This window comes from Psammomys obesus, unplaced genomic scaffold (genome assembly GCF_907164565.1).
Source record: "Psammomys obesus unplaced genomic scaffold, mPsaObe1.curated_primary_1811, whole genome shotgun sequence".
NCBI classification, from domain to species: domain Eukaryota; kingdom Metazoa; phylum Chordata; class Mammalia; order Rodentia; family Muridae; genus Psammomys; species Psammomys obesus.
The window spans coordinates 2,871,816-2,895,610 of NW_026595981.1; the positions used below are offsets into that span (position 1 = coordinate 2,871,816).

Here is a 23,795-nt window from a genome sequence, read left to right on the forward strand (position 1 = left end):
AATTTGGGACTAGGATACAGTTTTCGTCATACTTCTGCCTTTTGTATTATGGATTGGTATAAAGCTGTGTTCTTAGATTGGTGATTATAAAATCAACACATCAATCAATACTGAAAAGTGTTGGAAATATTCTCTGTGCTACAGCATCAAATATTCAGTCAAGATTTTAATTCTTTGAGTAAAAGTAAGTACACACATCCATCTCATTAGCTTGCAAATTTTCTCTTTATATGTATAGCAAAAGAATCTTTAAAAAGAAATTTATGGTTTTTGATTACTAAATACTGGATTTGTAAACCTATTTTTATTTATTTTTATTTTATGTGCATTGGTGTTGTGTCGCATCTGTGTCTGTGTTATAAGTGTCAGATCTCCTGGAACTGGAGTTACAGACAGTTGTGAGCTGCCATGTGGGTGCTGGGAATTGAACTTGTGTTCTCTGGAAGAGCAGCTAGTGCTCTTAACCACTGAGCCATCACTCTAGCCCCTGTAAACCTTTCTTATACTTACTGGGCTGTGTAAAATGTTATTGGGCACGCCCCTGCTATAGCACCCAGGAGAGCAGGCCCTGCACCTCATCTGGGCAGCACAATAGAGCTCTGGATGTGAGGTTGTGGCTGAGCCAGCCCAAGGGCAAGAGAAGAGGAGAGCTGGTGAGCTGAGCAGCTCAGATACCTCTCAGGCCCAGATCCGGGGCTTTGAGCTGGCTCACCCCAACACTATCCCGTCTATGAACTGCTGGAGCTCATGAAGGGGCGGGTCCCACAGATCCAAAGCTGCAGGATCTCCCCAACACAGGGCAACAACAGGATATCTGAGAGGAGTCCCAGGGAGGATCCAGGATTGATGGAGTAGCAGAAGCCAGAGGCCTCATAGCAGAAGACTCTCTGTGATGAACATTTGCAAGTGAAGATGTGTGGACGAAAGGTTGTGCCGTGGACACACTGTGACACCACAGCTTCCGCAATGTTTCTTTTTCTATGTTGGGGGTGAAGGTTGCAAGGGTGGAGGATGGGATGAGGTGGGGGAGATGAGTGGGATTGGGGTACATGATTTGAAATTCACAAAGAACCAATAAAAAGTTAAAAAAAATTTTTTTGGCCAAAGGGAGGTTGCAAATTTAAAATACTTAAAGCTATGCTCTATGCTGTGGGTCATAACCCCTTTAAGGATGGAATGACCTTTCATAGGGCTCGCCTAAAACCATCAAAACCCACAGATATGTACATTACGGTCCATAGCAGTAGCAAAATTACAGTTATGAAGTAGCAAAATTAATTTCATGGTCAGGGGTCACCAAAACGTGAGGAGCTGTACTAAAGGGCGGCAGGGTCAGGAAGGGTGAGGACCACTGCTCTAGGGGAAGCTGGAAGGGACATTCATCCTGCAGCTGGAAGCTGGCCGTGGGCTGGGTTCCACCAGGCCTTCTGCTGTTCCCTTAACAGAGCCTTTGGGACAGCTGAAAATTGTTTAGCTTATGTTTGAAATTAAAACTAAGTCATGTTGTGAAGAACACAGAGGCAAGGAGAAACTTCTGACAGCTGGTGATGGCCAGGCTTTACTACCTTAGCAAGGTCATTGTTCAAGCGCCCAGGCCATGTACCCAACTTCTCATTCAATACTTCCACCTAGATGTCTGACAGGCACTTCAAGTCATATTTAAAACCCCTTTATTGCTGGGCGGTGGTGGCACACACTTTTATTTCCAGCAGAGGCAGAGGCAGGTGAATCTCTGAGTTTAAGGCTAGTCTGGTCTACAGAGCAAGTTCTAGGACAGCCAGGGCTACACAGAGAAACAAACAAAAACCCAACCACAAAACCAAAAACCCACCACCACCAAAAACAACAACAACCACAAAAAACCCCTTTCGGGGAGGAGAAGCGCTGATGAGATGGCTCAGTAAGCAAGGGAACTTGACGCTTGCTGGCATGCCTGATGACCCGGGTTTGATCCCTGAGACCTGTGTGGTTACAAGAGAACCAACTTCCAAAAGCTGTTCTGGTCTCTGCCTGGCCATGCCATTGCTAAGACCCTGGCTGCTGGGATGACTGTCTTTCCCCTAACATTTCAACATGGTCCTTTTCATCCCTATAAATGGTCCTGAGCAGATGGTCCATGGCCCTTGTGGTTTTGTCCATGTTGTCAAGATACTAAAATTAAACACTGGCAAGCCATGCTTCTTGCTTAATGATTTGGGATATTTTGGCCATTTGCCCTAGTTGTTCTATTCCTCAAAACCTTGAAAAGGTGCTTCTGAATCCTTCTCAGACCCCACTTTGGCCTTACTGGGCTGGTCATTTGTCAGGTGGGATGGATTAGTCTAGGTCTGAGGAGAACCGAAGCTCCTGCTCCCATTCCTAATCCACCTCCAGGAGTGAGGCAGAGACAAGAAAGTCTTAATGTCTCCATCAAGCATCCGGAGCACTGTGCAGCCAAGAGTTCTGAGTTTGGGATTAGCATCTTAGTTACTCACCTCTGTTGGTGTGTGTGGTTCTGGGATCAAACTCCACCTCGGAGTCACGCCCCAGACAATGCGGCCCTTAAATATTAACAGGACATCGATATTTGCTAATTGTATAGTATCAGAGGGGTGTCACATGGCCCGGCTTTGCCTACCTGCTCTGAGCTGGGTTCGATGAAGCAGGTGGTGACGGAGGAGATGCCGGACGTGATGCTGAAGAGCCACCTGATGCCCGTGAGCACAGTGTGCAGGATGTGCTCTCTGCTGTGCACGTAGTGATAAGCCGTGCTGAAGGCGTTGGCCACACCCTGCGGAGACAGGCGGGTCCGTGCGCATCAAGCAAGAGCGCACGCTGGTCAGTAAGGACTGCTTCTCACATTTGTGATCGGCAAATTAGGTAAAATCGGCTCTCAAGAGGTATGCTTCGAGACTTTGCTATGCGAAAGGGTCATCAAGACATCAAAAGTGTAAAGAGAAGCCTCTATAATTTTTTATGCTTTGTGATGTGTGCAGTCAGAAGAAGATAAACTTAGACATGAAAAAAAAAAAAACCTTCAAAAGCCAAGATTCTGGTCCAGAATGCTATGAGCTTCCCTGATTTGATAATGATATTATTATCATTATTATTGTTGTTGTTATTATTATTATTATGACAGGTTTTCATTATGGGTCCTTCCTGCCCAGCCTGGAACTTGCTACGTAGATCAGACTGGCCTTGAGCTCACAGAGATCCACCTGCCTCTCCCTCCCTAGTCCTGGAATTAACCTGACTCTTTATGGCCTTTACCATCAGGTCAACTGAACAGAGCATGTTTGTTTTTAAGGCCTACAAATACTAGTCCCACAGTCTTCCTACAATCATAAGACTGTTCCACTGAGAGGGGGTAGATGGGCTGTCCATAAATTCCAACTGTAGCCTTGTCAAAAAACTCAAGGAACCACAATTCTTCAAAATCTCACACACACACACACACACACACACACACACACACACACACACCCCAGACTGATTGATTGATTGAAGTCATCTAAGGGTAACCCAGGGATATTTAATTTCCAGGACAAGAGACCTAATTTATCATCTTTTGAACGTGTTTGCTAATAAGACTATAAGCAGTTAATTTACTGACAACCCCATGCCCTACCGTTTGCTTCCTTTGTCTCCTATTAGACACAAGAATGAATCTTACTAAAATATGTTCAGAAAAAGAATGTAGATCTTTCCGTAGCTATCCAGCCACAAGGTAAAAGAGAAAGCACAGAATAACGGCAGCGTATGAAGAACGACGGCTTAGAGGGACAGCTAACAGCGGCAAGGTGAGCTCCTGACTTGGTTTGCAGACCACACTCCACAGGCTGAAGAGCTATCTCCATCGACGTTTCTAACCACAAAATCAGGTCGAAATGTCCTAGCTGTTTCACAGCCTGAAACATGCCTATCATTTTCACGATCTAATTTGAAAATATGAATTCTCAAGAGATATTTGGGCTTCTTCATTTTCCCCAAGATTTATAACGCTAAAATCAAGAGCTTTGAGTATGCATAGCATGTTTAGTATTCTGTGTGCAAAGGACAAAGGAATTGACAGGGAGCATTTTTAATTAAATATATGTATATGTATAATTTTTGTTGCTGTGAAAAAAAAAAATCCCGACACAAAAACCACTTAGGGAAGAAAGGGTTAACACCATGTTGCAGGGAAGTCAAGGCAGGAGCTTACAGTGGCTAAAGCACCACCTGCAGACAAGAATAGAGAATAAACTTGTGGCTCTTTGCTTGCTGCTGCTCTGCTCAGCCAGCTTCCTCCCCTCTTACACTGACAAGCAGCCTCTGCCTTAGAGGGTGCTGCCTGCAGACATTCTTTGGAACGGTGCTGCCTAAAAGGCTGGCTCTTCCTACATCGATTACCAATCAAGATAGCCCCCACAGACCAGCCCCATCTACCAATCAAGATAGCCCCCACAGACCAGCCCCATCTACCAATCAGGATAGCCCCCACAGACCAGCCCCATCTACCTCGTTAATTAAGACTCTCTTCCCCGTTATTCTAGCTTGTGACAGTCAAGAGCTTGTTTCAGTTAAGAGTAGCCTTCTGCTGGCCCCTTCCTGTTCTGAGGATCTCAGTGATTGGTTGGGCCATTAGTTCTGTTACAAAGCATCAGTTTCTATTCCTATGCTTAGGGCTGAGACCTATTTGAGCAATATTCCAGGGAGTTCAGGCGTGGGTGTGTATCAATCTTTGCACAGATGGCAAAAACAAACAAACAAACAAACAAAACAAAACAAAAACATGCCAGGAGGCTGATACAGACAGGAAACAGAACAAGCATGGTGACTCTGTCTGCATACAGTGTCCTTTACTCTTCTCTGCTTCCAGGTTTGACTTGGAAGACATACAGACAGACAAGCTACTGGCCACTGCTCCTGTCAGCTTCTAGCTCACCTGATAGAAACTGATTTCATGAGGCAGGAAGATGTTTACTTCCTGAGGATCTCGAAGAGTGTCAACTGCCAGGACCCCAAAGATCCTCATGTTTGCGTCCTGAAGCGGCAGAGCCAGGAATGACCCGTTTTGCTCACTCTTACTTCGGGACTGGTTCCAGAAGAAGATGTTCCCATGGTGTTGAACTTGGGGGACATGGATTGGCTTGCCTTCATCCACGACTGTAAAGCTGTTGGAAAGGGATACAAGGATAGGGAAAAGCCACAGACTAAGCCACAGAGAAAGCAAAATCATAGCCTTCCTCGATTCTAAGCACTATATATATGAGAGGTGGATGAGGCAATATCACCAATTTGGAAGTTCTGATTTGGATACATTAAAAAGAAATCTTAAGGCTAGAAGGGTAGTTCACAGGTAGAGTGCTTGTGTGGCATGTGTGAGGCATCCAGTTCAAGCTCCAGTAACACAAAAGAGAAACAGAAATAAGTGACAACAATAAAAATATAGCATGTTTGTTGCTGTGAAAAAATATCCTGACACAGAACAACTTGGGAAAGAAAGAGTTAACCCCAGGTCCAGTGCATTGTTTCGGGGACACCAAGGCAGGATCTTAAAGCCAACATTGTAGAGCTGAGCTCCTAGGTGGTGAATCATTTCCAGAGTGAGTTCTAAAAATGATCTGGTAAAAGCATTTGGAATTATGGGGCTGGAGAGCTGGCTCAGCGGTTAAGAGCACTGCTTCTCTCGCAGAGGACCTGGGTTCAATCCCCAGGGCCCACATGGTGGCTCACAACTGACTATAACTCCAGTTCCAGGGGCTCTGACACTCTCTCTGGCCACCAGGCATGCCAACAAAACACCCACACAGAATTAATTAATTAATTAAACTACAATAACGGCAAAAAACATTTAGGAAAGGAGATCCATCAGGTCCCACTCTGGGAGCATTGGTGACTTAAAGACCAAGTTCTCTCTTGAATACCTCACTAGGGGCATTTGCCAATTTACTTCAGAATGGGAAATACTGTTTTAGAAAGATGCAAGCAGAGTCATGTATAGTGGCACAGATGTGTAATCCAGGGGGGTAGAGGCAGGAGGATCAGAAGTTCAGTGTTAGCCTTGACGACACAGCGAGTTGGAGGCCAGCCAGAAGCATGTGAGCTCCTGTCTTTAAAACATTAGAGAGAAAAGAGCTCTTCTGCAGGGTCTTACCTGATTCCTTGCATGTCCCTGTAGAGTGCTTTGTTCAGAACATACGGAGCATCATCAAGGGTACAAGCTACGTTCCTCAGAAGAACATCCCCTCTGGTAGGCAGGAGCTGGTTTTCCTCTAAGAGGGAAATGTGAGCACTGATTTTCTTATTTCCGTGAGCCTCGGCATCCTGTGGTAGAGTATTTATGACCACGTATTTTATTTGTCAACAGCTACAGAAATCCTCTAACCCCTTTGCTAGCCTATCTGGGAATCTAGCACCAATAATTCCATTGAGTAAATGATGTAGAGATTAGCAATCCTGAGCAGTGGGAAATGGGCTGATACTGGGTTGCCCTTCAAACCTGATTTCGTTTAGTTGGTAAAATGGATGTCTTATATGTAGCTGACTTGCTTTACTGAAAACAAACACAACCCAATCTAAACCCAAATCTCTTAACTCTAATCACATGCAAAGGTTTGTAGACCCTTTGGAACCACAGTCGCAGTTCAGGGTGAGAGACTTCAGGAAAAAGCGCCGATTTGAGAGGGCTGCGGCAGAAGGACGCTGGCAATGGAAGCTGGGTCCTCTGCAAGTACGACAAGTGTGCTCAACAGATGAGACATTTTTACAGCCTCAAGGAATTCTTAGCAGTTTGGATTTGTCCGGGGGCACTTCAGGAAAGAGTTTTTTGAAGACTGGGACTGCAGACATTTTGTTTTAAAATTAGCATACAGAGATTAGGTTTCACTGCAGCATTCATCAAACAAAATTTGTTTTTGTTGCCTCTCCTTTTCTCCAATTCTTCCCCCATTCATTTCTCTCCCTTGTTCCCCACCCCAATAGCCCCCTTTCTGCTTTTGTGTCACGTGTGACAGTCTTCATTCCCCTCTCCCCAACACCTCTTGTTCTCTCCTTGTCTTATCCAGCTTCATAGCCTACACTCATCCTTCTGCCCTTTGGTGGCTCTTCTGGGTTGTCAACTTGACTACACGTGAAGTTAACAACAGCCTAAGCCAGGTTCATCTGCGAGAGACTTTTCTTGATTGAATTAGTTGGGGTGGGAGGACCCCCCCCCCATCTGGATCTTTGCAGTGGGAAGATCTAGCTTAAATCTTGGCCACACATTCTGGTTGCAGCTTATAGAAAGGACATGGAAGAAGAAAGCATTGTTCTTTGCCTGCTTGCCCTCACTCTCACTAGGGAATCCCTTCCCTCATTGGCATTGGAGCCTACTTCTTCAGGATTCTGGCACACACTGAAGACCAGCGGAGACATCCAGTCATGTACTGAAGGGATACTGGATTTTTGGACCTTCCCTTAGAACACAGCCGTTGTTGGACCAGCTGGACCACAGGCTGTATGCCATTCTAATTCTCCCCTCCCCCTTTTGAGACAGGTTCTTTCTCTGTAGTCCTGAATGTCTTGGAGCTCGTTATACAGAAGACCTCAGACTCACAAAGATCCTCCCAAGTCTGCCTCCTGAATGCTGGGATTAAAGGTGTGTGCTACCCCACTGAATAGATAAAGCCTATCAGTTCTGTTTCCCTATAAGACTTTGACTAATGCACTCTCCTTATTTACATATTAAAGGGTGGGGTCTGCATAGAAGAGAGAACATGATTCTTGTCTTTCTGAGCCTGGGTCACCTCACTTAATATTTCCAGAATACTCCATTTTCCTGCAAACTTTATCATTTCATTTTTCTTTACAGCTGAGCAAATTCCATTATGTATCTGTGCCACATTTTAATTATCTATTATCCTATTGTTGGCCATCTAGGCTGCTTCTATTTCTTTGCTATTGTAAAAAAATGTAGCAATGAATGCAGATGTAAAAGTGTCTCTGTGATAGCATACAGAGTTCTTTGGTTCTTTGGTACAGCTGAGCCACATGGTAGTTCTAATTTTAGCTTTTTAAAGAACATCCATCTGAGTTCTGAACTCATAGTGGCTGAACTCATCAGCACTAGATAAGGCTTCCTCTTTTCCCCCCACGTCCTTGTCAGCTTTTGTGGCCATTTTAACTGGGGTGAGATGGAATCTGAAACTGGTTTTAATTTGTGTTTCTCCAGTGGCTAAGAATGTGGAAACTTAAATATTGTTGGTCATTTGCGTTTCTTTTTCTTTTCTTTTTGTTCTTTCTTTTTCTCTTTCTTAAGACAAGGTCTCGCTGTGCAGTCTTGGCTGGTCTGAGAGGGTGGCTGAACCAGTGTGAAACCCACTTGGTAGAAGGAGAGAGTCCCCACAAGTTGTCCCTAACACCTTACACATGTCCCTTACAAATGCACCTAACACCTTTACACATGCGCCCTGGCGTGTCCCTCAATAACAAAAATGAAATTTAAACAGTTGAAAATTTCTTTTCTGATGGCTAAATCGTTCCCCAAGCAGCACGCAAAGAAAACGCAGCATGTATGATTGCATATTTTCTCACTGGCATTTTTCATTATCATTTCATCACCTGGTCTTGGTGTATTGGACCCTCAGAACAAATACAATTCCGGGACATCATTTCTACAACCTTCTAGCTTGCGCCAGTCACCAGCTTTATCTCACTTAGCTTGCTGTATCTATGCTTACAGACAGAACTTTATGTAGCCCAGCCTGGCCTCAACCTCAGTGTACAGCCAAGGATGATGTTTAAATTCAGATCTTCTTGGCTCTACCTTCTGAGACCTGAGATTGCAGGATGTGTCCCTCACACACGGTTAATGAGGAACTGGGCTGAGCCCTGCACCCCAACCATGCCAGGCATTCTATCAGCTGAGCTTCATCCCTGGCCCCTTGCTCGGCTTTGAGTCAATTATAACGTCTTATAATAAACAAGTCGCCTGTAGCATCATTCAATGATTTTTTTTTTCTCTCAGCATCCAGTGATTTTTTTTTTCAAGCAAATTTTATGTGTTCCTCCTATGTAGCCATTGAACATCACATAGTGTGAGAATAAGTTTTCCCTTATATTACTTTCGAAAGCATACCTGGGTGAGAGCCCTAAAGGTCTCAAAATACACAGGCTCCAGGGACACTCCACTTGTCTGGGCAGCATGCTGGATATGATGTAGCCATTTCCGTCTCGCACAATTCCTTAGACCCTCAGTGTGGGTCCTGTTTAAAGAACACATCAGGAATTCCACAACATTTTCCAGAACTTGGTCTTCATTGCCCCTGAGTTCAGATACAACCAATTCTATGTAATTCTGAAACTGCTTTGAAGACAATTTTACTTCACAGCCAGATTGTTGCTTTGGAAACTGGATGTGCAACTTAGCTAAAAGACATAAGCAAGAAGCAGAGAAGAGGCTAAACGTTCATTAATCTATAGGAAATGTTTTCATTTTCCTCTTACATCAAGCCAAAGCCCTTAACATGTGTTCAGTGTGAAAGTATTTTAAAGGCATTTCTGAGCACACTGACTGACATCTTACACTCAATCAGTATGACTTCTCTGCTGGCCAGGTTTTTGTCTTAATTCTACCTCTCAGCCAGGTGAAATTGTAGGATCTACTGGGACTCCCCGACTGCTTGTCTTCCGCAGCCTATCCTGTTGCTTTGGGGCACTGTCTCCTGTGACCACTCATTTCCACTCCTGCTTTCATAACCTCACACAACTTGCCGGGCTGGGCTATGACTCAGTGGTAATGCACATTGCATTCACAGAACCCTGGGTTCAGGACTAAAACACACACGCACGCACGCACGCACGCACGCACGCACGCACGTACCCCACCCCTCCACCACCCCATACTCAGGCTTGTAATTCCAGGACTCAGAAGGCTCAAGCAGAAAAATGATGAGTTTTTGAAGGCAGCCCGGGCTAATCCTGGGGCAATCTCATTTATCTCCGAAGGCTAAACCAAAACGCCCCAGACAGCTTGCGTTGTGCAATCCCCTGGTTCAAGCTTTTCTTTGAATTGTGCCTGGTTTTAAATCATCCCTGCTGTGGGCACCAGCAAAGAAGGGTGGTTCATTCTGCTCATAGCTCCTGACCATGGCCTGCATATATCCACACTTTTTCATTCTATTTTTTTATGGTATTCAGGACTAAAACCAGAGTCTCAGACACGCCAAACACCCTACCACCAGAGTATGCTCCAGATCTTCTTTTCCATTTTCCTTTAAAAATTTTTTAAGTTAAAAATATTATTTTATGTGTATGAGTATTTGCCTGCATGCACGTCTGTATATCATATGTGTGACTGGTGCCCTTGGAGGCCTGAAGAGGGCATCAGATCCCACAGAACTGGAGTTACAAACGGCTGTGAGCTGCCATATGGCTGCGGGGATTTGAACCTCTGAGCCATCTCTCCAGGCCCTGTTTCATTTTTCTTTTGTACAATGATGAATCTACTATCAAACTGGAACGTTATCATTAACTTACCTTTCTCATCCTCTTGTGCTCTGTTCTATCCCCTCTCTCAATACATCTCTTACCCGAAATTTGTTGTTTTTTTTTCTTTTCCCCACACTGTAACAGTTACCTAAAGCAACTATGTTGCACATAAATATCTCCAAGCATTACATCGTTTTACCTGTTTGCAAATATTACACAAAGATTATCGGACCACATGTAGTTTGCTTGGGCTTGCTTTTAAAATATTTCTTTTATCTTAAAATTTAATTAATTTATTTTTTATTCTTTACGGGTGTTTTGCCTGCATGCATGTCCGTGTATCCTGTGTGTGCCTGGTCCCCTTGGAGGCCTGAAGAGGGCATCTGATCCCACAGAACTGGAGTTACAGATGGTCATGAGCTGATACATGCATAGGAGGAATCAAAAACTGGGGCCCTCTGTAAGGGCTCTTAACTCTTAACTGCTCTTAACTTCTAAGCCATCTCTCCAGCCCCTTAATAAAAAAAAAAAAAAAAAAAAAAAGATAATTTTGTATTTATTTACATGCACGTGTGCCTTCATGATCATGTGTGCTTCCCCTCTCCCATGGAGATAAACAGAGAATGCTGGATCCCTCGGAACTGGAGTTACAGGCAGTCGTAAGCCAGCTGAAGAAGAGGCTGGGGACTGGACTCGGGTTCTCAGCCCGAGCAGCAAGGACTCTACAGCCCTAGGACTTGCTCATTTAACGTTATGCTACCGTGTTCATCATGTTGTCCCTGCAGCTTTGACGCGTTTATCTGAGCCACAGTGCTCACTGTGTGAGTATAACATCATTTGTTCTCCTGGCAATATGCGTTTCAGGCGTTTTTACTATTTCACTCCTAGGACCTTCACTGCCAGCATTTGGCACACGTCTCCTGGCGCAGCTACACAAAGTGCTTTGACATTTATTACACATGTACAAGCCCTAGGGTGGCTGGGTGGCGGGGGTGGCGCACACCGTTGATCTTAGCCACTCAGGAGGCACGGACAGGCAGAGCTTTGAGTTTGAGGCCAGCCTGGTCTACAGAGTGAGGACAGCCAGAGATACACAGAGAAACCCTGTCTTGAAAAATCCAAAAAGACAAACCAGAACAACAAACAAACCCTAGGGTGCAATGGTTTATGATGATTGCCAACCTGATAGGATCAATGATTGCCTTGGCAACAAATCTTTGGGCATATCTATGAGTTTTAGACTGGGTTAGTTGAGATGGCAAGATACACCCTAAATTTGGGTGGCATCATTCCTTGGGCTAGATACCTTGAACTAAGTAAAAAGGAGAAAGTATGCGGAGTATCGGCATTCCCTCCTGCTTGCTTCCTGACTGGGGTTGCAACGTCCACGTGACCAGCTGCTGCCCTCTACCTTCTCCCCGTCTCCATGACGGCCCACACCTCAAACTGTGAGTCAAAATAACCCCTTCCTTCCTTCGGCTGCTTTGATGGGGTGTTTTTGTCCCAGCCGAGAAAGGTAACTGATAGATAGGGCACGTGCCCTTTCCTTTTAAAGTGGGTTCGAACTCTCCTCTCAAAATGTCCTCCCCTGCCATCCTCCCCTCCCCCTTTCTTTTTTCTTGAGACAGGGTTTCTATGTGTAGCCCCGGCTGTCCTGGACTGGCTTTGTAGCTTTGTGGATCAGGCTGGCCTCGTACTCGCAGAGATCCTCCTCCTGCCTCCCTCCTTGAGTGCTGGGATCACAGGCGTGCACCACCCCACCCGGCTGGTTTTCCCTTCCCTTTAGTGACGGGGCACCCACTCAATACCATTCAGTGCACAAGTAACAAACACAACCTGGAATTTGTAGCCACGTCGTCGTGCGCGAGCTCTGACTTCTGTAGTTAAACATTCATCGCTCTTGGCTCTTTAACATCCGTGGACTTTCCAGCGTCTGAGGCTGCACTTTTGCCTTGGGGACGCCAGCCTACTCTCACCGCAGCTCACAGTCTGAGTGGGGTCCATTGTAGTTTTAGAGGTAGAACAGCTTCTCCAGGGTCACACAGATGAGGACGTTCTGTGCTTCTGGTCCGAGTGGCGGATTTAGTGTATTAAAATGCCAGGCCTTTTCTGTTTGTTTGTTTGTTGAGACAGAATCTCTTTCTCTAGCCCTGGCTGGCCTGGGACTTGCTATGTAGACCACCCTAGACTTGAACTCACAGAGCTCTGCCTGCTCGTGCCTCCCAAGTGCTTAGGTTAAAGGTGTGCGCCACCCCCACCGCCCAGCCACCCTATGACTTTTACATGTATAATAAATGTCAGAACACTTGATGCTCCCGGAGACATGAGCCTGAATTCAGACTTGAGTGATCAGGCGGAGGATGGTTTCCATTTTATTCCTGTTGATTTGAAGGACTCTGAGACATTGTGGGCCAGAACCCGCTTACCATACAGGAAAGGCTTGTGTGACAACCGGGCCAAAACAGAGAAGAGAAAGGGCCAGGCAGAAAGCAAGAGAAGAGGAAGAACTGGACAGCCCCTAATGTCATAATTTGAACCTCCAACTGTGGAAGCAATGTGAGAGAGTAGGCTCCTTTCTTTTCTGTTTCGAGTTGTGTCTTCCACGATTTGAACCGAAAGCATCCTAGCTGTCTCACCCTCTAAACAGACTAAAAGTGCTTCACGAAGCTAGGTGTGGCGGCACATACCTTTAATCCCAGAATTTAAAAGAAAGGCAGGGGGATCTCTGTGGGTTCAAGGCCAGCTTGGTCTACTTAGTTCCAGGGCAGCAGGAATACACCCTGTCTCAAGAAACAAAACAAAAACAAGCGAACAAAAAGGTGCTTCATGAGCTCATTTTCCTCCTGTTCTTTGTTTTTCATTCCTTTCTCTCCTTGAGCAGTGCCGTCCTAAAGCCATACCACTGAGCAGAGCAAGAGAAGCATCTGCTTTCGGTCATGAAAAGCAGAAGTGGTGCAGCGATTCATGCATCCGAGTTTACATGTGCTAAGAAGGGCGTTCTTCGGGAACAACCTGGCGTGGGTTATCAGAGCCTGAGCACTGTGAAAATGGTGGAAGAGCAACTTTGGCCTGTGGGGGTGAAGAGGGTGGCTCTTCAGGGAGATAGGCCGGGTTTGGATGGCAGAGATCCGTTTGGATTTTGAATACTGAATGGACTGAAGAGGGCACCCAAATGGACCGACACCCTGGTCTAAGGAGTCACGACCTACACAAGATGAAGAGGATATTTCTAGCAAAGGGAAGTCCAATATGAGAACTCTGCTTTGCAAGACTTCAGGGAGCAGTCAGCCCTGCACAGGGAGCTGGAGCCTGGACGGGCTGAGGAGAGCATCTGTGTGAGGAAGGGCCCTGGCATGCACGGAGCATTAGAGCCCAAGACATATGCTAAAAACGTCGTCCATGGGCTTGATGTGGTGAGAGGAAAGGACCTATAGAGATGGGGGAAAATAAGAATGGGTTCTGATGAATTGGACATGGAGGCATTGGTGTGAACTCATGAGTTTTAATATCAGTAGACAAAGATATGTAGACATGTGTTTCATGTTCACATAAACATGGGCGTGTCCATGCAGACACATGCACCTTCTCTACCTCCGTCTCTCGAGGAAGCCAAAAGCAGAGCTTTGGCTTGAGTACATGTATAATTCAAATCTTGGCTTTTAAATCCTTTCAGGGCTGGAGAGATGGCTCAGCGGTGAAGCCCTGGCTGCCCTTCCAAAGGACCCGGGTTCAGTTCCCAGCACCCACAGGGCAGCTCAAGTTCTTTGCTTTTCATTCCTTTCTCTCCTGTAACTCCCGCTCCAGGGGATCCGACACTCTCACACAGACACACATGCAGTCAAACACCCGTGTACATAAAATAAAAATAAATTGAAAAGTAAGTACCTTTCAGACACCGAGGTGCCCTAGGAAGCTGATTATTCCAGGATGTAAATAGGTGAAGTCTGAGATGAACCCACAGGATCTCATCAGAAAGCAAAGAAGTTGTCAAAGAATGATGGGAACATTAAATGGCAGAGAAAGCTGCCCAAGATTTCTTTGAAAAATGAAAATACCCATTTGTCTAGTGGCTCAGAAATCCATAGTATCCAAGAATCTCAAGAAAAAAAAATATGCCAAATGAAAGAAGCCTTGCCTTAAGGAGTATATATTGTATAATCCCATTTTTATGAGGTCTAGACAAGAAAAATTATGGTGCAAAACCCTCAGTGGCTGCATGGGGACAGGACATGAGGAGCTTTATGCTATATTTCTCCACAGAAGCGTGAGCTGCACTGCTCATGGATTTGTCAAAACCCAGCCCATTTACACTTAAATTTTGCACATCCAATTTTGTGGAAAGTTTGCATCAAGAGAAAAAAAAGTTACTAATTATTGAACTCAAGGTGATGCCACACATGCCTGTGTATTCAGGAAGAAGTGTACACTTTGCTTCGAGATGTCTCAGAAATAACAGAAACAGGCAGAAAGATGGGGAGTGGACGGGGTGATGACAGGGGGCCCTGGGAAAGCGTCACTGGTGGAGAGACAGGCGCCTCACTGCAGAATTCTTTCAGACTCGCTGTGGGTCAGAGCATTTTCATAATACGATGTGAAGAAGATGAGAGGACATGAAAGCCGGACAAATCTGGGACATTAAGAACATTAAGACAAATAATGATAATATTGGAATTTAACCCAACGAAACACTTGGCAAAAGAGAAATACTTTTATGTTACAAAGTACATCCACAGAATACTAATTATTCACACACACACACACACACACACACACACACACACAACAAAAAACAAAAAACTAACTTTAAAGTAGAAGGGCCAACAGAAAAACATTTTTTGAGAGAAGGTCTCACATATCCCGGACTAGCCTTGAACTCCATATATAGTCAAGGTTCTACTGATGTGTCCCTTAACACCTGGTTTATGAAGTTCGGAGAATCAGACTCAGTGCTCTGCGCCTGCAATGCAAGGATATTACCTACTGGACTAGATCAGATATCATTTTAATCAACTGATCCACGTCATTCTCATAGGATTTCTAACAGGATTCGATAAGAACACGACATCGATCATGTGTTCTGACACTGCCAAAGATGGGTAATCTGCATCCAGTCACAAGCCTTTGCAAAGAACATACTACAAACAAGCTTACAATCCTCAAATGGACTAAGGTCATAGTAATAAAAAAATAAAAAAGACTGAAGAATTGCTTTTATGAGACAGGGTTTCTCTGTGTAGCTCTGGCTGTCCTGGACTTGCTTTGTAGATCAGGCTGGCCTCAAACTCACAGAGATCTTCCTCTCTGCCTCCTGAGTGCTGGGATTACAGACATGTGTGAACACACCCAGCTTGGAAGAATTTCTTAGTGGTTCCTAATGTCTTAGTTTTCTAGAAAAAAAAAGTTTTATATCAGCTAAAGAAAGTAAAGGTATAAGGAAAAAAAAAGAGAAAAGAATCATTAAAGAGAATAAAAAAAGGGGAACACTGAAGAGAAGCTTTAGACCCAGCCAGAGCGAAGGCAGTCAGTTCACAGACAAGACTCGGCCTGGCTCAGGGTCTGAGGGGAAACGCTCTGCATCATGCTCCACTCTTAAACACCCACGGGTTCCTGCACATCACATGCTCTCCAGTCTCTTCACTATTTCCCACTTAACAGCTCAGGCCTGGTGGTACAGGCCTGTAATTTCAGACACTCAGTGGGCCGAGACAGGAGGATTGAATGTTCAAGTTGGCCTAGACGGCAGAGCCAGTTTAAAGCCGGCCTGGAAGGCCTAATGAAACTCTGTTAAAAAATAAATAAATAAAATTTAAAAAGTAAAAAGAGGGATAGAGAGATATAGCTCAGAGTGCTTGAGCATCATGCACGAGGCTGTAAACTCAACCAAGGATTGAGAGAAAGAAAAAAAAATTTGAATATACTAGCAAGTTTCGAAAGGTATCTGATGCATTTGGGACAGCCGGTGTGTGTGTGTGTGTGTGTGTGTGTGTGTTAGACACGTGTGTGCACTGCGCATGTCAGCGTGCGTGTTCGTGTGGATTGGGTGTCTTCCTCAGTTGCTCCCCACCTCATTTCTGAGACAGGGTCTCTCGCTGAATCCGGAGCTCACTGGCTGACCAATACGTTCAGGGATTCCCCGTGGCTCTGCTTCGCCAGCGCTGCGGTGCCTGACCCGTGCCGCGGCGCCTGATGGCTACGCAGGCGCTGGGAATCCAAATCCCGGGCCTACGCTTGCATAGAAGAACTGGACCAAATGAATCACCCCCCGCCCAGCAGCCTCTAACGAATGCTTGTTTTTTACTGTGTGTATACGGCGTAGTATCGAGAAGCCGAAAGCCAGGTTGTTACCACAACTTAAATAGGAACGTGCTAATGTTTTACCTTTCTTCATGGATTCCTTTTCCATGCCTTCTTTATACGTATGCAAGAGTTCGTCAACTTCATTCAGATCCAGAAAGCCTGAGCCATCGTTGTCCCACTTTTGAAAGAGGGCTTCTAGAAGAAGCTCCTTCCGGACTCGGAAAGCATTTTGTCTGGCCTAGGATACAAACAGGATACAGGCACAGGAGGTGGAGCCTTCATTGTGCTGGCTGGCAGCTTGCATTTAACGGAAGTGCAGCACTTTTTTTTAGAGGGAACACAGACGCTGGGTTCCACTCTCCCCCTCTTGTTTTGTTTGTTTGTTTTTTCAAGACAGGGTTGTTTTTTGTTTGGTTGGTTGGTTGTTTTTTTTTTTTTTTCTGTAATAGAGCCCTGGCTGTCCTGGACTCCCTTTGTAGACCAGGTTGTCCTTGAACTCATGGAGACCTGCCTGCCTCTGCCTCCTGAGTGCTGGGATTAAGGACATGTGTATGGCTGGATTTTAACTTCCTAACTGCCACTTTCCTGTTTCACTCCTCAGCCAAAGTATCTGTGAATTCTCTGTGAGACCAAAACACTTCAGATTAGAAAGGATTAATTTTTTAATTATTTCTTTCCACCTCCTCCTTGGTTATTCAGAACTATAATAAACACATAGATGGCTCTATCTGGTTTTTAAATTTTATTTAATTTTTTATTAATTACAGTTTACTCACTTTGTATCCCAGCTGTAGCCCCCCCTCCCTCATCCCCTCCCACTCCAACCCTCCCCCTTCTCCCTCTATCTGGCTTTTTAAGGGCATATGTTTTATAATGAAAAATAATGAATAAAAAACAGTGTTCAAATAACAACAAAAAATGTCTATGTTTTAAAAAGTTCCTTGTGAGGCCGGAGAGATGGCTGAGCAGCTACAAACACATTCTGCTGCTCTTCCAGAAGGTCCAGGTTGGACTCCCAGCACCACATCTGGCAGCTCACAACTGGCTGTATGGAATTCTAGGTTTGGGGGATCCAAAGCCTTTGGCTTCCGCATACACTTACACTCATGTGCACACACACAGACACATACAAAGACACACAAAAACACACACACAATTAAAAATAAATAAATATTTTTTTAAAAAAAGGAAAAATGTTTATATTCCACATTTATTTAGCTTAACATTGATTTTAACACTTTTTTTTTAGAATTTTCACTGGATAATTTATTAATTAGATAATAATGTACAATTATTGAGCTACTGACTAAATTGATTTAATTTTAGAAATAATGCATATGCCAGCCATACTGACACATATCTATAGTCCCAGGAGTCGTTTTTCTAATTAATTAATTTTTTATTAATTACTGTTTATTCACTTTGTATCCCAGCTGTAGCCCCCCCCCTCATCCCTTCCCAATCCCACTCTGTGCTCCCTCATCCCCTCCCCTGCTCCTCCCCAAGTCCACTGATAGGGGAGGTCCTCCCCCCCTTCCCTCTGACCCCTTTGGTTAAGGGAGGGGACTGAATTTGAGGCCAAAGGGATATCAAGCCTGAACTTAGGTTGAGACGACTCGGAAGGACGATGAGATTACGTGAAGAAAGATGGTAAAACTGATACCTGCGTTCCACGAGGCAGAGTGGCTCGCTCACATAAGGTAATGTGTGTGCACTCGCTCCCACCGAAGGAAGCGGTAAGGACTTAGGAAACACGTGCCCCTGGGGGCCCTCGAGTGCAAATACACACTCAGGCCCGAGCACACTTAAGTATACACATGTGCACATGCTCTCACAGGCAGACGGCGCACACACACCTACACACCTACACGTACCTGCACCGTGGGCTTCAACGCCCAGAGACAGAGCTGCCCCGTGAGCCCGCTCCTGCCAGAAGCAACCATGTCATTTTTAGGAAAGGGCGTTCTCTGCAGTGTAGTCTTATTAAGCAAAAGGGTATTTAATGACTTTGCTGGCTCAAACAAAGGGGCACACTTGGCCGTATTTTCTTAGCTGTTTTTGAGACAGGGTTTCTCTGTGTGGCCCTGGCTGTCCTGGAACTCCCTCTGTGGACCAGCCTCAAACTCTGGGAGATCCTCCTGCTTCTGCCTCCCTGCGTGCTGGAATTAAAGGTGTGTGCCGCCATGACTCGGCTTGGTCGTACAGTTTTAAAGAGACCACACAGTGGGAACAGACGAGGTTGGAAGATCTTAAGTGTTGCACTGGTAAATATCACCCACCTGTTCTAAGGCTCTCATTTTCTCCTGTTTTGTTTCAGAATAGTTCTTCTGAAAAAAGGAGATGAGGTTCTGGCTGACCCTCAAGGGGGTATCTTCACCAACAAATGTCTCTAGGAGTTGCACAAACTGCAGCAAGTTGAGAGAGGTTAGACTGAAAGCACTCCTCCCTTTTATTTCTTTGTAGGTCTGAATATTCCTAATAATCCCATGCAGGTCTGTAAGGCAGGAAAATATATCAGGCGGTAAAATAAACACGTCTCTCAGATTTTAGAGGAAAAGTAAGGACTTGCTACAGATGCCTTCTATCACGTTGTTTTGGTGTATTGAGAATACAAGGCTTTTCATGTCCCAAGCATGGACACTGCCCCTGAGCTAAAGCCCAGGCCCCCAAACCTACTGGTTTTGCCTCTCAGGAATCCATGTTCCCTCTGTGAAGACAGCATCCATTGTTTTCTTTGGGAAACAATTCTCTTTCACTGTCAGTTTAGAGGAGGAGTGAGATGGCCGTGAGCCTTTCCACCCTTGTTCCATCAATGTATGATGTAAGATTTGGCCAAGAATTCATATATGGCAACAATGAAACCTACTACACACCCGTGAAAATTAGAACCACTAGGGCAATTTCTGTGTTGCGTTCTGATTGCTGAATTAGTGGTGTGTGGTATGTAGACAGATACGCTTGTAGTCATCTTTGAGACAATGTCAAGAAAACTGCCTAAAATTGGAAGTGACAGAAAGTGTGGCAGAGAGGGTGAGAGATGCTGAGCCCTGTTGGGACTGCCTGTGCATAAAGCCAGGGATAGCCTGGGCTTCCCAGTTAAATGTGTTAGCAAATGTTACACACCAGCTCATCCCCCGCCAATGTTAGCTGATATATCCGTCTTGGCGCTCAATGTGATAACATCGTGTTTCATAAAGTGTCAGCCTACTGACTTCACGCTTCATTTATTCATCAGTTCAATCACTTGTGCCCTTATGCCTTCTCTGGAAGTCTGATGTAACTTCATAGTGATTACTCATGAGATTTTTAAAACACCATCAATAAAAACTGACGTAGGTAAGAGTATGAACTTGACAGGCATTATGCATGCTGATTAAAATATTTTGAGGACAGAAGGTGTTACTTGGACTTTGAGAAATGGCGCAGAGTGGGTTTCTAGCCCTAGCACCCACGTGAAAGCTGGGTACAGCAGCATGTGCCTAAGATCCCAGTGCTATTGGGATGTAGACAGGCAGGTGCCAGGAAAATGCTGAGCAGCCAGTGTAGCGGAAATGGCAAGCTTCAGGTCTCAGCAGCAGAAGACATAGCATCGACCTCTGTTTTCCACGTACACGCATGGACGCATCACCCGCACATAAGCGCACACGTATGCATGAATTGCATGCGCAAACACCAACTAGTAAATCAATTAGATTGAAAACAAGGTGTACTCTCTGATTCAGGCTTAAGCGAGAAGAGATTATATGTAGGAAAATAATCTTGATCTCACTGTAATTAGTTCTACGACTTAAAGTGATGGGGGAAATATAATAAAATAGCATTTAAAAACGTGAGCATTACTTAAAACAATCATAGCTAAATGTGTGGACTATCTGATAGCTAAGAGCTGCTCTTTCATCTGTTCAATGGTTCTTTTATTCGTTAAGTCTTCATAAGCAAGACAGGATCAGCTGTCCAACCTGTTTGGGCGTAGAACTACTAGAGAAAGAAATACTGCTTTTTCTATTGTGTTCTAACATCTGATTCCTTTTGTAGGCTCAGATCATGCCTTCAAAGCAGTGTCAGGACAGTGCGACAGTTAGGGTAGCGGAATGCGGAAGCGTACCTTTTACACGCTCTGTCTAAGCACATTTACCAACACTCCCCTGCCGCCGGCAGCACGTCCCTGCCACCTGCCACCCCACACCCAGCAGTGTGCACATCACCAGCAGCAGCCTATTACCACCGTGGCACATGACATCACCAATAGCTCACCACCACCCAAAACGCCCATCTGGCTTCTTTTTAGGGCTGTCAGTCTCCAGGAACAACAAGGTGTAAAAATATCAGTATATTTTGGTTAAACCCAGTCTTCACTAGGCCCAGCGGTAAACTGAGGTCACGAACTGGACTGTCACCTGCATGTCCTGGTTTCTCTGTTAATGAGTACCTGCGAATCTGGGGTCCCCACAGATGATTTTGGCCTGTTCCTCATCTTCAGATCTGCTATGCTTTGTCTTCCAGTCAGAAATAAAAAATTCACCTGCGAAAAACACAACACAGCCCATTTCACGTCATTTTCACCAGGTTTTCCCTCTAGGGTACAAGGGAAAGGAAGGCCAATTGAAGTGCGGGGTTACCTGACCAGAATTTCCCTTCTATATGTTGGGTCTTTGGTTCACAGGCTTTGTCTCTCTGAGGTTCCTTTTCTGCATGTTCTAAGGGAAACAAAGGGAAACAGGGCTGGTGTGGGGACGGAGAGGGTAAAGCGCCGAGTCTAAGCCCAGGGAGTCACACAGTACAAGGAAGTAACCGACACCTGAAGGCTTTCCTTTTGCTTCCACACTTGAGCTGGCATGTGTGCGCAAACCACACACACACACGATACACACAAAATACACACACAACACACACACAACACACACACAATACACACACAATACACACATAATACACATACAACACATACACACACTACACACACAATATACACATACATTACACACACACAGGGAGGGAGAAAGAGACAGACACACACAGAAGAAAAGGAAGTTCCTGTGGATTGGAAATAACTCATTAGACACTCTGAACCTAGCGATGAGACAAATTCCTTGCATACACAACAACCCAAACCCCAAGCCCTTCTTCGCATAGGTGTGGCGTAACCAACCGCGATGAAATCACTGAATAATTTTAATGGTTTTGAGAAGCTCTGTGGTAAAAGCTATTTGCTTGGCTACACAGAGTGAGGCTATGTTTCCTGGGCTCTCTTATAGCCAAGTGCTGCTAGACGTCTACATTCTGACCAGCGAGGTGAACGCGCATTGACGTTCAGGGGGCTGGGAGGCCGCTTGCCCGCTTAGGAGCACTTGTGGTTCAAGAGGGTCAAGAATGTTCTCAGGGTCCAGTCTCCAGTCCCAGGTGATCTGATGCCCTCTTATGGCCTCCGTCGGTACTGCACACACGGTACCGATGTGTACCAGTAAAACTCCGCCACAAAAAAAATAAATTTTAAACATACTTAAAATCAGAGTGTCTTCTACTTGAAATATACCTTTTGGAAACTCTTCTAGAAAAAAAAGTAAAAATGAAAGGTGCAAATGTCTGTGTTTGTTTGTTTCTGAAACAGGGTCTCTTCTATGGAGCCTTGGCTGGCCGGGAACTCACTATGTAGACCAGGCTGGCCTCCAACTTGTAGCAATTCACTTCCCTGTGCCTCCTCAGAACAGAGATTAAAGGAATATACCGCTATGCCTGGCCCATTTATTGTTGCAATAAAAGAAAAATTAAGTCACTTGCTTTAAAAAAAAAAAAAAGAAAGAAAGAAAGAAAGATTTATTTATGTATATGAGTGCTCTGTTTTCATGCACACCAGAAGAGGGCAGCCCATTTCAGTATAGATGGTTTTTGAGCCACCATGTGGTTGCTGGGAATTGAACTCAGGACCTCTGGAAGAGCAGCCAGTGCTCTTAACGGCTGAGCCAGTTTTCCAGCCTGTCACTTGCTTTTAAAACAAAAATGTTTCCGCCTTTTTTAAAAGCCAAGTGGTGGTGACATAGGCCTTTAATCCTAGCACTCAAGAGTCAGAGGCAGGTGGATCTCTGAGTTCAAGGCCAGCCTGGTCTACAGAGCAAGTTCCAGGACAGCCAGGGCTACACAGAGAAACCCTGTCTCAGAAACAAAACACAAAAACAACAACAATAACAAAACCAACTTAAAAACTAGCTAGACTTCTTATTTTGGTACAGATGAAATTCTAGGGAAATTAGTGAAAGGCACCCCGGTTTTCATTTAACTGCGAGTTCGAGGTCTAGACTCTAGCGTTGAGCACCGAAACACCCCTGCTGTTTATATGACGTGGTGCGCCAGCAGAGATCCTAACTTACACGAGTGCTTTCTGGAAAGGTTTTTTTTCCTAACAGCCACTCCAGGACACAGGACGTTTTATAAAATTGTTTAAAAGCACCTGTGAGACAAACGATTTCACAGAACTGAGTAACTACCTGCAGGGCGCTCCTTTTTGCTGCCGCCTAAGGGACGATCCGATTTGCTGGCTGTGGGGGCCTCCTCCTGCTTTTCTTTGGTGGCGCCGCCCTCCTGTGACTGCGAGGCTGAGCCGGCCTCCGGCTCTTCCAGGGCGGAGCCTGTGGGCGGCGTGGGCTGCGCCTGGTGGGAGTCTTCCGTGACCGACTCTCTTCGGGGTCTGTAGTCCGACGCTGACCATTTGCGTCCCGATCCTTTGCGATGACCTGTGGATCCTCTGCGCCCTCCTGTCTCCGAACCCTTGAAAGACCCGCTATCCACAGAGGACCTTTTGCGTTGTCTTGCTGCTGACATTCTGCGTTGCTCAGATTCTTCGACTGACCCTCTCCGCGAGTCGTCCTCTGCGACTGACCCCCTCAATGATTCGGCTTCATAGTCTCTGTTTGGCTCTTGCCCGGTCAGTGGCTCTTGCTCTGCGGCCGAGCCTCTTTGCTGGGCTTGTTCTGCCGTTGAACTTGTGCTATACCCTTGCTCTGCCGCCGAGCCTCTCTGCTGGGCGTGTTCTGCCGTTGAACTTGTGCTAGTTCCTTGCTCAGCGGCCGAGC

The 23,795-nt window shown here is 45.3% G+C and overlaps 1 protein-coding gene across 1 annotated transcript in view; it reads right to left on the reverse strand.

Moving 5' to 3' along the window:
• Efcab5 (EF-hand calcium binding domain 5) overlaps positions 1-23,795 on the reverse strand; it is a 112,170-nt gene that overhangs the window by 16,162 nt on the left and 72,213 nt on the right. Inside the window, exons 11-19 of the mRNA XM_055619540.1 lie at positions 23,211-23,753; positions 21,348-21,398; positions 21,158-21,250; positions 19,008-19,222; positions 16,810-16,966; positions 9,080-9,369; positions 6,119-6,288; positions 4,907-5,135; positions 2,618-2,770 (exon numbers count right to left, since the gene is read on the reverse strand). Coding sequence (XP_055475515.1) covers positions 2,618-2,770; positions 4,907-5,135; positions 6,119-6,288; positions 9,080-9,369; positions 16,810-16,966; positions 19,008-19,222; positions 21,158-21,250; positions 21,348-21,398; positions 23,211-23,753 — 1,901 coding nt within the window. The remainder of the gene's footprint in view (positions 1-2,617; positions 2,771-4,906; positions 5,136-6,118; positions 6,289-9,079; positions 9,370-16,809; positions 16,967-19,007; positions 19,223-21,157; positions 21,251-21,347; positions 21,399-23,210; positions 23,754-23,795) is intronic.